The sequence below is a fragment of the Eptatretus burgeri genome, chromosome 15 (genome assembly GCF_056783735.1).
Source record: "Eptatretus burgeri isolate ZD-2024b chromosome 15, Ebu_testis_v1, whole genome shotgun sequence".
Classification (NCBI taxonomy): Eukaryota; Metazoa; Chordata; class Myxini; order Myxiniformes; family Myxinidae; genus Eptatretus; species Eptatretus burgeri.
In genome coordinates, this window is record NC_140975.1 from 52,949,634 (window position 1) to 52,966,223 (window position 16,590).

Below are 16,590 nucleotides of genomic sequence, written 5' to 3' on the forward strand. Positions count from 1 at the left end.
CAGAGTCGCAGAGCCAGGCTTAGTAGCAGGGCTGAGCTGTTCAGGGAGTTGAGGCTTAAAACTGTACGTGCGCTGAGGGTGGACAAGGAGGCCTATGTTCAAGGAATCTGTGAGGGGGTAGAGCATCACCTGTGGTCAAGGGATACCTGTCCTGTTTACAGTGTATTCGTAAATTGCGTTCCCCCAAGCCCATCCCTCGGTGAACTGCAGTAAGAGAGGAGAGTGGTGGGCTCTTCACAGAGGAGTCTGAAGTGAAGGCCCGCTGGGTTGGTTACTTTGAGCAGCTGAACCAGGCTGATCCACCAGCTGTTGAGTTGGATGTCAGCGGTGTTCCTTTCCCTGTTTCTGACCCTCCAATCAACTGTGATCCACCTTAATTTGTGGAAACACAGGCTGTGGTGAACCAGTTGAAATGGATAAAGCTCCTGGGATCTGTGGCATCCATGCTGAAATTTTCAAGGCTCTTGGAAATGCTGAGCTCATGTCATTGCACGTAGTTCTGTGCTCTACCTGGAACACAGGCATCATCCCAACTGGCTGGAAGAGGAGCCTTGTTGAACCTCTCTGGAAAGGGAAGGGTGATCGCCAGGACTGCAACAATTACCGAGGGGTGACGCTGCTCTCAGTGCCAGGCAAGGTCATTGCTTGGATAATTCTTGATAGGGTTCACCACCATCTACTTGAGCACCAGCGTCCAGAGCAGTCAGGCTTTACACCAAAGAGGTCAACGATTGACCGTATCCTTGCTCTTCGGGTCTTCACCGAACACAGACGAGAATTTGGCAGGGGCTGCTTGCAGCCGATGTTGATCTCTACAAAGCGTCAATTCAGTGAATCGGGATGCCCTCTGGAGGATTCTTGGTCATCGTGGGGTGCCACCAAAACTGATCAATCTGATGTATGAACTATACTCTGGTACTGAGAGTGCTGTGAGATGTGGTGATACCATCCCAGACTTATTTCCAGTTGTTACTGGAGTTCATCAGGGGTGTGTTCTGGCCCCCACACTTTTCAGCGCTTGCATGGACTGGATTCTGGGGAGGATGTCGGAGAGATCAAGATGTGGTGCATCATTTGGAAATGTCAAGATCTCTAACCTTGATTTCGCAGATGATGCAATCGTCTTTGCGGAGACTCTGGATGTCCTTTTGGGGACCTTCGAGGTGCTGAATGAGGAGTTGGAGACACTGGGATTACGGGTTTCCTGGGTCACACTTACTGGATTACTAAAGGCCCGGTCACACCTTGACGTTTTAGCCAGCGATGGCAACGTATTAAAATGTATGTAAAACGCTGGCTTACATTGAACTTTTGATGTTTTTTTTTAAAGATTCGGACGTATTCATAACGACTTGGTCTTATGTATAACGCATTGGTAACGGACACAGAACGTTTCGTTGTGTTCTAGATAACTTATACGAACGAATGCTGAACCTGTTGTCGGCCTACACAACCGATGCCCAATGATAGTCTAACTTAGGCATAGCGCGTTGCACGCATCGCCGACGATGTCGTGACGTAGCCTATTAAAAGGCTGACGCACAACGATTCGAATCATAACTGCCGTAGAAATGGAAGTGTCAACATCGCGGTCCCACCTTGGCGATCTTGCCAGCGTATGCCGACCTAAGAAAAATGTGTCTAAAACGTTGGGGCACGTCAAATACGGTATGAGTAAGTTTGGTATACGTGAGTACAACGCTAAAGTACGCTATCATACGTCGTAGTAAGTAGAGTACGTCAAGAAATTTTAAACATGTTGAAAATTTTACGACGTACTCGGCGTATGACACACGTTCCGCATGCGATGGGGATAAGTTTTACACACGATATGTGGACGCTTACACACGTCCACAAAGGCTACTTATAAGCTACTCATAAGTCGAAACACGTCGCGGTAATGTCTTTTTTACGCGAAACTTATTTCTAACTTATGTTTGACGTGCTTTGAACCAATTCTTTACGTAGTCCCAACACACATCGACGTATGCAGACGTATTCCAATGACGTCTTCTGGTCGACAAAAAAATAAATGAACGTGTTTCTAGCTTACAACTGCCATATAAAGACGTGTTCCCAGCGGTTTTGGGAATTGGTATATAAAAATGCTGCTCATAAAAGGGGAACCCAACAGTGTTTTCGAGTCCTTTTTGAGTCGATGTCCATGTCAGCAGTAACAGTATCAGTATTAGTATTAGTAGTAGTTTGTTCATGTTGGCAGTAGTAGGTGAGTGTGAGGGGGAGGGTGTGGGTTATGATGGATCGTCCTTGCGTCCGCGTGTCCATGGGTAGGAGACATCTTTTCACCATTGTTCGAAGTTTTTCGCGGCTAATTTTTTATGGGGCTTTTTCAACAATGAGCTATAGCTTGTTTTTACGATTTAGGTCTATTCATAACGGGTTGGACAAATGCACAATGAACTAATAATGTGCATAGAGCGCTTTGATTACTTATAGATACGGTATACCAACGAATAATTATCGTGAAGCCGGCGTTCACAAACTATGCCCAACGATAGCCTAACTTATCCATATCGTGCGGCAGTTTATCTTTGCCGGTGACGTGGGGTTTGCTATTCATTGGCTGCCACTCAACGATTTAAATGGCTGCATCTCCACTATTGAAAGTAGACGCTTGCGCTCAACAATTGGATGATTTTTACACTCAACGACTTTTAAACGTACCACTCAGCTATTTTCATTGTTTACAATGAACGATTTAAATTGCTGTCACTCGCCTTTGTTTTTTGACGCTGGGGTTTGGAAATTTGAAGCGTTTCTTCTGAACGTGTTAAAACGCTCAAACTCGACTATTTTAAATAGACGCTGCCGATGGACAATTGGAATCATAGCCAAGCTAGACATCGAAGTGTGAACATCCTCGTCATGCTGAAGAAAAGTTTGAAGAATGCTGCAAATAAGTGTCCTGGCCGTGGACGCTGATGCAAGGACGATCCATTATACCGACGTCTTTCAGCCTATGAGTAACTTAAAAGTAACGTCTGTCGATGTGTGGCAACGATCGCGTAACGTGCCAACAACACGTTAATCGTAGGTTAGAAATAAGTTTCGGGTACGCTAAACATTACCTCGGCGTGTCTCAACTTATGATTAACTTACAAGTAGCATGTGTTGACGTCTGTCAACGATCGCAGACCGTGCATACAACTTGTGGCCAGCGTAGCGGAACGTGTGAGTCATACGCCGGCATAAGTCGTGAAATTTCAAGCATGAAAAAATTTGAGGACAACCAAAAAGTACAACGTTTAAAGCCTGCGTACAACGACGTATGGCAGTGTTTTTCAGCGTGCTCTCAATGTTATCAAAACTTACCCATAACGTATTCAACGTGTGCCAGCGTTTTAGAAAAAAAATTCAAAAATCGGCATACGTTGGCTAAAACGTCAAGGTGTGACTGGGCCTTAAGATCCAGGCTTTCAATTACATCCTGGATGCTGCTGTCCTGTCTGTACCTGTTTGTGGTTAGGATGTTGAGGTCACGGTGAGATTCACTTTTCTTGATAGTGATATTCATGTCTCTGCTGGCTGTGAGCCAGAGGTCAATAGACGTCTGGGTCGGGCCTGAGGAGTCATGGATTCACTGGGTCATGGGGTGTGGCACTGTCGGTAACTGTGCAGGAGGGTGAAAGTCTGAGTCTTCGGGTCCTTGGTACTTCCAGTCTTGCTCTACAGATGTGAGACTTTGTCTCTGACTAGGGATCTGAGATGGAGACTTCATTCCTTTGGTTTCAGCTCTCTTCAGAGAATCCTTGACTATTGTTGGTTGGACTTTGTGTCCAACGAGCGGTTGCTGAAAGAGACTCAAATGAGATTTGTTACCTGCATAGTTTGTGAGTGTCAGCTGTGGCTCTGTGGACATGTGGCTCATTTTCCTGATGCTGATCCTGCTCACCAGAATCTCTCAATTAGGGAGCCTCGTGAGTGGAGGAGGCCAATGGGCCGACCAAGTGTGTTGTGGTTGCAGCAGGTTGATCGACATCTCAAGGAGATGGGGATGGGCCAGGCATCTGCCTCGGGGATGGCCAGATGAAGGCCCTTGGTGTACCGGCAGAAAATGGTGGCAGCAATGCGCTGCTTCGGCGCATGCTCACATACCTGACCTGACCGATCCTCAATCATGAGGGAGACCCTCTTCCTTTTTTTCCATCTCATGCAGTCTCTGAAGTTCCTATTCCATTTATCACTCCTTAGAAGGTTGCCAGAATTATTCACACTCTAGATTCCTCAAAAGCGATCGTTCCTGATAGAATCCCTGTGATTATATTGAAGATATTGTTGTGGATTTCCGCCCGCCGGCGTGCGAGCGACCGCGTTTAGCTAATGGCGGCCGCTTCGCCCACTGACGTTGCAATCCAGTCGCGGCTTTCCAGATCAATGCCGAAAACTAGCCAGGGGTGTGTTTTAAGCACACCACAACCTTGTCCGTACTTTACCCACGCGTTACAGGGTCCGATCGCCGAATAGTCGATTTACCTAATTATTTGCGCGGGCAGACTACCGAGAGATTGTACCTCAACGGGGCCTGCTTGGAAACGAGCCGCTTAAGCAGCTCCCTCTGTTTTGGGATAACCGAGCGGGGTATTATCGCGAGGCCCCGTTGGACCCGATTGTATTATCGGCAATTAAAAAATCCAACTATATTCCGAATGCAATATGGCAGTTCAATGGAGGGAAAAGGATGCAACGAACAGGTTTACATTCACACAAGGACATTTATTTGCACACATATATGGTCAAAGAAGCAATGCAGATATAGACAAGCATGCAATGAATGGGGGTAGGGACAAGACGCGAGCAAGACAAAGACTACAACCGTATATTTATTATGTACAGTCACTTGCACTTAACAGCAGTTCTACCTACGGACATGGCGCCACAACGTTCTTGCAAAGAAACAAGGAAAGATGAGGGGTAGACTGGACCTCTTGGGTCTTTATGAGCACGGAGCTGTGATGACCACAGAAGCTCCGAGAGGCCGGGCTGGTTACCTTCACCTTCGTGGAGCCTCGATGGGGCGACCCGCGACCTCCCGTCCTCACGGCAGCTGGCGTGACCGCAGTTCGACCCAGGCCTCGTCGGGTGGCCTGGTGGTTCAGGCCCAGCCGACAATGCCTCAGAGGAACGAACGGGTCTTTGCTCTCTTAGAGTTGATGCTCTCTTAAAGAGCCCGCCTGTCCCTAAGCGTCGCTCGGACTGTCCCGAAGTCCGATCACCTCGGACCGTTATGCCGCTGGCTGGCGACTCCTCTCCGGCCTCTCCACCACCCGCACATGAACGCGCAGTTCTGTGCGGCACAGCAGGCTTGGCCACGCTCCTTGGCTCCTCGGCGAACCCAGACCTCCACTGCCCTCCACTGGACTCGAACCTTGATCTTCACACAACTCCAAACCCAGACCGATTGACTGACTGACTGACTGTGAACTTGGCGCTCTGCGCACTTTTTTATAGGGCCCGTGAGGCGAGGTTTGATCTCCGATCTCTCACCTCTGACCCCCCGCTGGCTCCGCCCTTTCGATCTTTTGATCCGATTTCGATGCGAAGCTCGGAGAGAGCAGATGTGGGTGAAATCACCGTCGCTGGCGCCAACAAAGGAGAGCGTACGTGGGTGAAAACAGCGTCCCTGCGCAACGAGGAAACCCCCGCGTCTGTTTGCAGCGATGCTGTTCGCTGGGAACTTGCCGTGGCTGGCGCAAAGATGGCGGCGTTTGCGGAGTTGAAGGTGAGGCGATGGTGTTCGTTGTTGGTTATTGGGGGAGATGCGGTTTAGGAGATGGTGGTTGTGGTTGGCGTTGTGGAGAAGGTGGTTGTAGTTGGTGTTGTGGAGAAGGTGGTTGTGTGAAGGTGGTTGTGGGGAAGGTGGTTGTGTGAAGGTGGTTGTGGGGAAGGTGGTTGTTGTGAAGGCGGTTGTGGAGGAGGCGGTTGTGGAGGAGGCGGTTGTTGTGAAGGCAGCTGTGGAGAAGGTGGTTGTTTGTTGTCTGTGGGGATGTTGGCGATTTTGGAGAAGGTGGTTGTGGTCGGCGTTGTGGAGAAGGTGGTTGTGGTGGTTGAAATGCAGTTGGTCCAAAATAACGATAGCAAAAGAATAACACTACCTCAAAGATCACAGCCCGGCACACCAATAATTGCCCGTTAAGCATCGGTGGGGAAATCTATCTGAACACAGACTTATTGACATAACCGATCTAAGGACCTTTATGGTGATCTGTGAATTTCCACAACAGTAACAATATGTTGGCCTGAACTGTCACGCATTCTTGCCAAGCTATACAACCTGTGCTTGTCTGCTTCGGTGTTTCCTTCATCCTGGAAAGTGGCTTCTATTGTCCCTGTTTTCATCAATGAACAACTTATCAGCCAATCTGGAGGACAATTAACTTCTCACTGACTGTCAGTATGGCTTTTGCCTTTCCGCTTCACTGACGATCTGCTATCATTAATTACGGATCAGCTCAACAGGACATTGGAGCTCAAGGATGAAGCTCGATGAGTTGCTTTGGATATCTCAAAATCCTTTGATAAAGTGTGGCACAAGCGTCTGCTTCACAAGCTTCATTCGTATGTTGTATCTGGAGTGATGTATTCAACCATTTTGGCTTTACTTGTAAATTGATAGATGAAGGTGGTACTTGAGGGTCATTCTTCTCTGACTTGCTCCATCAATTCTTGTGTTCCACAGGGCTCTGTCCTTGGTCCCACTCTGTTCCTTGTTTATATCAATGGTCTTCCTGATAATGTTTTAGCTCAGCTCATCATGTATGCAGATGACTCCTCACTTTACTGCACATCTGTTGATTCACTCAATACTACTCGAGGTTGGAGTTGCGCTGGACAATGATTTAGAGAATGTGTTGAAGTGGGGGCATGACTGGCTGGTAACTTTCAATGCAAAGAAAACTAAATAGTTGTCCATGTCTTGCTCCAGAAACTGGTCTTGCCCTTCTGTGCACAAGGGGTCTTCAACCATAACAGAATAATCTCAGCTCCAGCTTCTTGGTCTGGACATCTCCTCTAACCTCCGTTGGGATAAGTACATTTCTGGTATTGCTAAGTGGTGTTTCTAAGCAAGTTGATTGTCTCTATCAAGCGTGGAACTATTTACCTCCTGATGCTGTCTTGTATCTGTATAAGACAACTATACATCCCCTTATGGATTCCTGTTGCCACATTTGGGCTGGAGCACCAGCCTGCCACTTGTCTTTACTTGATAGGCTCCGGAAACGCATAGTTAACCTGGTTGGTGCGGAGATGGGTTCAACTCTTCAACCGCTTTTTCACCGTAGGTCAGTTCGGTAAGGGAAGGTTAGTTAACCAAGATATTATAGTTTTGTATTATAAATTAATTTTCTGAAATTTGTAGAATTTGTTTTTCACTTGGAAGTTGTAGGCTACGATGTGTAAATAAAGGTGGAAAAAGTCTGATTTAATATAATTTAATTCCAGGCTATGAGGCAACAAAAGGTGAAAATGTTGAAAGGGGGTGTAGACTTACTATAGACATATATATATATATATATATATATATATATATATATATATATATATATATATATATATATATATATATATATATATATATATATATATATATATATATATATATATATATATATATATATATATATATATATATATATATATATATATATATATATATATACACACACACACACACTAGTAAAGGTGCCCATCTTCGACGGGCGTCACTGGCAACATATGGTAAAAGACAGATAGCATGAATGTATTTTAAACAATATATTATATCATTTTTATCCATTGATTATCATTCAGGTTTTCCCCTTCGACTGTCCCGCAGTAGCTGCACTTCGATGACATTACCACGTAGTTTAGTGACTACACAGCGTGTACTATTCGTGAGTTCCGGAGGATCCATAGAGCGCATTAAAATTACACGGCACCCTACTTTAAAGTGATCCAAAAGGCCGGATCAGTTTCGTCTACATATTCATATGTTGTAGAATTTAGCTGATTCTGAAACTGTTAACAGCATGTCGATCGGATGGTTCTGTGATTTTCTACGGGAGTAAACAGAAGTACGACTTAAGCCTGTACGCCACTATGCGGAGACCCGAGATTTTTATGTGCACGTGCTCAATCCCGCACCCACCAGGAAAAGACCCAAGTACACTGTCAGTACTCACCTCCACACTAAAACGATGATCATGATTTTGGGTTTAACCGTAACTGACCGGGCGATACTTTGTTGGCAGTTGGTCCGGCTGGGCAGCGGGTATCGGGTATCGGTCGATGAAAATTACAAAATGGCAACCATGTATTCGGGGGAAAATTTCAAAACGGCAACCAAAAAAAGCAAAGAAATACTTTGTACTTAGTCAGAAAGTCATGGTTTTGTGAAGAAACTACGGCACATGGAAACTGCAAATTCGTCAGGTATGAACTCAACTGTTTTCTCCTCAAACGGAGCGTGATTCTATGAGCCGAACTCATCTTAGTGGTCCTCTAAAAAATGGGAAACATTTTTATTTCTTTTTTGTGCAATAATTCCTCCCATTTTGCAAATGGAGTTTTTTTAACTGTTTAACTACCATAATCATAAAAACGAATTTTGAGGGGCTTCTTAAGGAAGACAATAATATCATTACTATATATGTCAAAGCTCGTTTCATTTCATGCAGTAACAAAAATCTGATGGTGGAACAAAAAAAGGGGCGTGCCGAAATATATATATATATATATATATATATATATATATATATATATATATATATATATATATATATATATATATATATATCTCACACACACACACATGCACACAATTGCAAAACATTGTTTCCTGCTGTGGGAGGGGCAGAGATAACACTTGCCGGCATTCTTTTTGGTAGGAAGCACAATGAGCTTTTGTCCTTCCTCAGTGAGTAGATCCTTAAGGAGTTCCCGGCCTGCCACCGTATCTCTGAAACTCTGTGGATTGTGAGGAATGTTAAAGTTGACAACCGTATGTGTAAATATCCTCAGTCATTATTGTTAAAACTTATTAAACAAGTTATGGTGTTTGAGTTTCAAAGCTGGGACTCCGTTTGTCCTCAACCAGTAAAGTTTTGAAGCAGTTTTGAATGAATGCTTCGCTCTCATACGAGCTCATACAAAAAAAAATATAATAAATAATAATAATAATAAATAAAAAGGCTGATGATGAAGTTGAAATGCATAAGATTTCAATAATTCTAAATGATAAAATCAGTATTTTCCCCAGGATAAAATCCAAGCCCCAAACGTTTTTGTCCCCTCAAAGGGGCGATCTGTTTATTACATTCAGATGAGACATGATAGAAGTAAATAGACACCTTAAATTTATTCATTTCATCTGTATGAAGCAAGTTTTACTCAGTGATTCGTACTAATATTCAACTACTAATTTGCAGAAACGAGTTCTTGGGTCTTGTACGACAATTAGCTATGCCTCAAACACAGGGAGCTGTGGAAGAAAAATAATTATATTCATGTATTCTCAATTATATTCACTTGTTGAATTGTTGCTGGTACTTTATAAATTTAATTTTTGTACTATAGTCAAATCGGCTGTCAGTAATGTTTCCTTTTTCCTAACAGTCTTTTGACCTACATATTGATAAAAGGAATATCTTACTATGAAAAAGGTCTTGCTCGCTGTATATAAACAGGGTGACCTGGTTGATAACAATGCAAACTTTTGCCATGATTGTGCATTCTCTCCTTCCCACCCAAAATGGCCACGCATTGCAGTTCTGAGTTAGTTTGCCTATTGCCTATCAGCTCATCCCATAGTTGAAATGGCAAATGTCTCACCCTCTCATTTTTTGGATGTTAAATTGTGTATAAGAGGGATTACTTCAGGCTTCTGTTTCAGTGAAGTTCATTTGAATGTTTCAGTGAAGCATTGAATGTTCTTCCTCCATATTTACAAAATTAAAAATTCTCCTTTGGTATGCTGGTCGATCGATCGTGTGGAAATTGAGTTATTTTCCACCACAGAGCACACGATCATTGCGATTTTCAAAGAGGACAAATTGTTGGCCAATCGGAAGGTGGAATCAGCCAGCGTCAGATAGCTCAGAACCTTGGCATTCCGCTTTCTACAGTCAATCAGGTGATTGTGCAATTCACCAGCGAAGGCAAGGAATCCACAGCTTCCCGTTCTGGTCGATCTGGGCCCTCAGAAAGGTGTTTTCGGGCTGTCAAACGGATCCATTGAGAAAACTCCCCGTTGCAAGGCAGCAGATGTTGCAGAGGAGGTCCAAGTTAGCTCAAGAACTGCCTTTGTGGTACCTTTATAAACTGTGCTACTATGGAGAGCAGCTCAGAGAAAACCTCTTCTTAGACCAGCCAACATTCAAAGTAGAAAGAAGTGGGTTGACGAGCTGGCCACCAGACCCTTGGAGTTTTGATAAACTGTCGTTTTTTTCAGATGAGTCCCAATTTGCTCAATTTTCTGACAGTGGATGCGTATGGGTCTGGAGACTTCCCATTCACGAGTTTTCTTTGTACTGATTGCAGCCAACTGTCAAACACGGTGGTTTTTCAGTGATGGTGTGGGGAGCAATCTGGAGCGCTAGGTGGTCAGAGCTTGTGGAGTGTGTTGGCAACATCAACTCTATGATACACATTTCTATCCTTGAGGATGGACATTTCCCTGTCTTCTTCACTGGTCAGATGGTCAAAAACAACACTGTGTTCATGGAAGATGGAGCTCCATGCCACACTGCAAAAAAGACCAAAGAATGGCAGCACAGAAATGGGATCAAGCGACTTCCATAGCCAAGTCAGTCTCTTGAGATGAATCCTATTGAACACCTCCAGGCCATATTGGATCGAGCTGTGTGGGAAATGTCCAGGAAACCAACATCATGGGAAGAATTTCTAAATCTTTTGTGGGAAGCCTGGGCAGAACTCCCACAAGAGAAAATTTCAGAACTTGTTAGTTCTATGCCGAGAGAGTAAAAGTGTTGACATCTGCAAATGGCAAGTCTACAAAATATGACTGTGTGTATTAAAATGGCTCAAATGTACTTCAAATGTTCAATAAATAAATTCTTGAAAAATCATGGTGTCTATTTATTTCTGTCATGTCTCTGGAGGAATTTATGGAGGAACTTTTCACTATTTTCCCAATGCCATATGCTCCCTCCCTTACCGTAACCCCCAACTCCTCCCACCCTTTACTTCCGATCAATGCTGCTCCAACATCCGTCTCCAATATTATCCTTATATTTCTCAATTTAAATTTTCTCATTTCAGCCTTATACCCTGGAATGCATACATTACAAATAGATTGCCCCATAATAATTCTAAAGTGATTCGAAAATGCAATTTTTAAAAAAAGCAGTGATTTCATGCAGACAGAGATGACTCGGTCTACAATCACGAGTAAGTTGCCCGCAAGGGATTCTAAATGGGGTAGGGATGGAGGCGACAAAAATTGAAATGGCGTCTTCTGTCATCAAGCCGGCAAGCTGGGAGCAACAATTCACATTTATTGCCACATCTGATACAATTTAAATGCTCTAATGGTGGCAAAGTGCTCCATTTGAAACTGCTCATTCAATATTTGTAGCTTTTTCCGGGTTTCGTAATAAAAAATTGTATTGGTGTTAAAGCCAGTGACCAATTACAAATTAATAGCAGGATGAACTAAAGGTCGCAGCTCTCCCGATGGATCATCAGTGTGACGATGAGTGCAGTATTTTCCGGGCATGCGTAATCGCTCTATCACTGTGAATTTACGAGGGAGAGCAAAAAGGATTTTCCTATTTTCAAAAAGTTTCCGAACCAAAAACGCGATTTCTTTTCCAATGTCACATTGGCACACCCACCGCCGTTGCTGGAAATAATGTGTGACATTGGCTAGAAACTACACAGAAAAGGCCTATCTGTGCCGACGTTCACTGATGCAAGACCCGTGCTGCATGATTGGAGGAGAAACTTTTTGATCCCCTCGACCAACTCTCTGTGCATGGAACTTCGTCTCCACATGGTAGGTACTAAGAGACGTTTTTTTTTTTTTCAAAATATAATGCAAGTGGATGAGATATCCGACTTAAAAGCCTCCCTCCAAACGCAAAGGGAGGCACAACCTCTTCAGCACAGCACGACGGTGCAACTTTAAGCATAGATTGAAGAACACAATCTTTAATGCCCTGTGGATCTCCAGGAAAGATGTTGTCCCTCCAAGGCAATTTATAAGGTTTATCATCATGAATCGAGTTCATGACCTAAACACAACCATTGTGTGTGCAACACAAGACACATCATGGCAACAAAATGAGCACAATCCCACCTTCTTGAAATGGGGTTCTGGTGTTGCTGGGCAGTGAGCCGATCTTGCCCAGGTTTTTGCAATATCCAGCCAGGCCAAGAGCTCTTGAAGTCTCCAGGACAAAAGCTGCTAAGAACACGAGTTCATTGTACGACGCATATTTAACCATGATTTGACCGTACATTTTATTTCAATTAGTCTGTTTAGCATTCTAATCTAAAGCAATGTCGAATGATGTTTAGAACACTTTTGGTTCCGGTTCTTCGTCGGGCAACGCTGCCCTGCCCCAAAGATAAGGAAACTGGAATTGTCTTATGTATTCATTTGTGTTTTCACTGACTTGTGTAAACATTTATGTATCTGCTCCTCTTTATTCAAATCCATATAAACTGTGCTCTGCCATAGACTCAACTGGTCTGACACCTTTGTTTACTTTCCTTACTCTGTTCTACTCCTTTATTAAACTTACTCAAATTTTTCTGGCTGAACGCCTTGATGAACAATCAACAATTCCATGCATCTCTCTTGAACAACAAAAACAAACAAACAAAAAAAAACTTGTGCTGTTCTTCTTCTGCTCTGCGTACTCTTTTTCTTCCTCTTATAGACTCATTCCGTAACATCTCTCATTCTACTTCTATCCGACGTCCTCAATGTGGTCTTATCACACAATTGTTTGTCATGTCCTCCTTTCCTTTCACCTCCTCCAACACTTCCCCTTCCACTCTCCCTTCTCCCAACTCAATCGCACATTGGGAGATGGGAGATGTGAAAGCCACATCACATCTCCCAACTTGCACGTGTCATCCTCGCTAACCCCACACATTCAATCAACCCTTGTTCACAGTCAAGACAAGATGCTGCACTCTGCGTCGTTGAACTGGGTGTACAGAAATGATCAGACCAGTCGTGAGGGCCAGCTTGCGTCCTAAAACACTTGGTCCCTGCCCATCTGATCCCAATTCCTATTTTCTAACCTCCTGCTTCACTATCAGGGGTCTGCCCTTGAACTTCACAAATCTGTCCATCCAGGCTGCTCCAGCTAACCCAGATATTGTACATCTTACGGAAGCATTATTTTCGAAAAAGGATGTCCGAGACTTTTTTGCCTGTCTCCTCCGCACTGGTGACGGTATTGCTGTGTGTATGTTTGATCCTCCCTTCCCCACAGACCCTACCCCTCACTGGTCGTCCCCAACCATGTGGAGTACATTTGGCTTCACGTGGCTTGCTGTAACAATGTATAATTTGGGGGAGGGGGGGTTACCGCCCCCCCCTCCAACTCTGCGGACTCCATATAAGAGGCTCTCTCCGCAAACACTGACATTCTCCTCTCTGTTCAAACCCTGTTCACTCTTCCTAATTTGTGGACAGCTTAATTGCCACCATGACGATTGGCTTGGTGTTGAGTCACATACCTCAGTACATGGCCTCACAGCTATGTCGTTCACCAAAATGAATGGATTGTTTAGTCTGTTTCTTTTCCAACACACATCTCCCCAAATGGCAACCATTCATTCCTGGACGTTGTCATGTGAAACTTTTTCTTAAACGTATGCTGTTCTGGCTCAGTTCCTCTTGGCTCTTCTGACCACGTGATGGGAAAGTGGGAATCTCCTTGGCAGTAAATGGAGAACCCTGAAGGGGTATAACTGTATAGGAATTTGCTAAAGCCTGATTGGTCTGGCCTAATATCTGATATATCCAGTCAAGATTGGTCCGTCAGCGGATCGGCTCGTAACATTGACTGCTGCTGGAATTTCTTCCATTATGGATTAATTTCTGTTCTTCACAGGTTAAACCCGAACCCTATAATCAACTTTCCTGTCCATTATCTCAACCTCGATATATTGATGCATGTTTGTGGTGAGTCTATCGCAAGAACACAACTACCATTGTCCTTGTTGAAGGCAAACCCTGCGGTCTCTCTGCACAGCTCAGAATCATTGCAAGCCTGGTGTTGGCTCAGCGGTTAGGGTGGTGGCTTGGGATCCTAGGGTCCTGAGTTCAAGCCCCGTCGGCCGCTGAATTAATACACCAGGGGGTTGACTCAGCCTGTCATCCTTCCGAGGTTGGCAAAATGAGTACCAGTTTTCGGTGTATGTACTGGTAGAGGGGCACTGCATCAGCGACACAGTTGCGCTTTAAGAAATGATAGCTACCCTGGCAGCTAAGCTGCCATACGACCACCACCAGAATCATTGCGTATCTCTCCAGAATGAAAGAGAGAGGGTATGAAAGGACTGAAGCGCAGTTCTTTAGGATGAGAACACTTATGTCATCAAGACCAGTTGCAGAAGAGGTGTCCAGTTGGATAAGAAACTTCTCCATAATGGCAGGGCAAAATTCCACACGCTGTAAGGAACATTATATAAAGGTGGAAAGGGTGAGTACAAGAAGGGACAGATTTGGGACCGTCACCTTTGAGTGAAGACAGCGTTCAAGAACCCTGCTTTTTAATCAAGCAGTGCCCAAAATGACTCTTTCCTTTAAAGGAATGGAGGGGTCTGTGTACCATACACAAATCTGATGAGCTCTCACCAGGCTGTTGAGGTTGGTGAAAAGCTGGATAGTTTACATTGCAGGTGAGCCTGATGTTGGGCCCTGTCTCTTTCACGGTTCCTTTTTGGATTGGCAACTTCCTCCTTCTAGAAATGCAAGCATCACCCCCATCTACAAGAATTGTTCCTTAAGCGATCCCTTCAATTCCAGACCTGGCAACTATCAGGGACGCCTTTTCGCTTGTGAAGATGGGGGTTCGCCATCCTGGGTGTGGGTGATCTCTGGGTCGCTTCTGGGAGATTGATCGGCTATCTCTGTGCCACGGGCGTGTTTGAGAGAACTGAGTATGGCTAAGCAGCAACAACAACAACAACAACAACAACAACAACAACAACAACTCCAGACCTGTCAGCCTTCTCTCAATCATAAGCAAAGTCATGAAGTCCATCATTGCAGCCAACATCAGGCACTATCTCTCTACTCTAACTTGCTAATCTCTGACATCTAGTTTAGTTTCTGACCTGGCCGTTCCACCTTGGATTATAATATTCCTTCAGACAATCTGTGGATGGATGCCCTGAACCACAAGAAAGAGATGAGGGCCATTTCACTGGATATCTCTTGAGTTTTTCATACTGTCTGTCATCCAACCTTGATTTCTGAGTTGTGGTATTCAGGGCCTTCTGCTCTTTTGGTTGTCTGATTTCCTGTGGGTGGCCCTTGATGGTGTTTTTTCCCATGAATTTGCTCTTTAGGCTGGGGTTCTACAAGATGGAATCTTAGTGCCTTTGACATTCGTAATCTATATCAATGATCTGTCGAATTCTCCTGAAAAAGAACTAACATTTTTCCAATGACTCCACCCTCTGCAGAGCAATACATCACACTTGTGAAAGGCTGGCTGCTGTGGAATCCCTTTTGTAAAACCAGGACAAGACAAGCAGCTCCTCAGCTCCTTGGAACATTCGATTCAACACGGACAAGTCACATGCTTTAACAATTCTCTACAAAGGTTAACATACTATCCGATCCACTTCTCTGGACAGCCACTGGAAGAGATGAAGTCCCTGGAATTCCATGGCCTCACTATCTGCCATAACCTTTCATGGGAGTATCATACCCCCAAGCTCACATCAAAGACCAGTCACCGTCTGGGTGTTCCATATAGAGGTAACACATTCCTGAGCCACGCCGAGCTCATCATGATGTACAAGACATTTATATGGCGCTCCATGGAGTATTGCTCCCACTTTGGGGGATGCTCCTGCTTCTGGTGGTGGAAAACACGGCCTTCCACACCATTGGTATCTCACCGAGGGAGGTGGATTCCGAAGGACTCTCAGTCTCTGACTGGCAGAAAGTTGGTGGGGTCTCAATTTTATTCCAGCTTACATCTGGACTTGCTCCTCTTGCCTGATCCTACAACCCATGTCAAACACATTTCTCTAGAAGCCCTCATCTTCTCACCCTCCCCAAGTCAAAAAAAGGTTCCCCACTTGCATTTATTTGGCCCCTTAATCTCCTGATTGTAGAATAGTCTCCCCGTGTCCAGTCTCATCTTTCTCATTTCGGTATTTCAAATGCGCTGACGATCATCAGTACCTTATGTGCTCACCCATGCACATCCATCATCTCTTTGACACACGCCGATTCCTCATCATTCGGTTTCTCTTGGGGCCATTATTACTCGTCTTTGTGTATTCCCATCTACCCTCCACACCCTCCGGTAGCTTGTGAACAGGTCAGGTCAGGTCAGGTATGGGAGCATGTGCCAGAACAGCACGTCGCTGCGT

At 44.5% G+C, this 16,590-nt stretch overlaps 1 protein-coding gene across 4 annotated transcripts in view; it reads right to left on the reverse strand.

Moving 5' to 3' along the window:
- Nucleotides 1–16,590, reverse strand: part of LOC147012174 (uncharacterized) — a 62,858-nt gene that overhangs the window by 25,027 nt on the left and 21,241 nt on the right. For 3 of the 4 annotated variants that reach the window (XR_015051490.1, XM_085855945.1, XM_085855947.1), the window contains exons 8-9: nt 12,317–12,424; nt 8,868–8,964 (exon numbers count right to left, since the gene is read on the reverse strand). Coding sequence is in view for 3 of the 4 variants with exons in the window: in XM_085855945.1 (XP_085712071.1) it covers nt 8,868–8,964; nt 12,317–12,424 (205 nt within the window). In the remaining variant the exon portion in view is untranslated. The remainder of the gene's footprint in view (nt 1–8,867; nt 8,965–12,316; nt 12,425–16,590) is intronic. The other variant, XM_085855946.1, reaches the window with a different exon arrangement.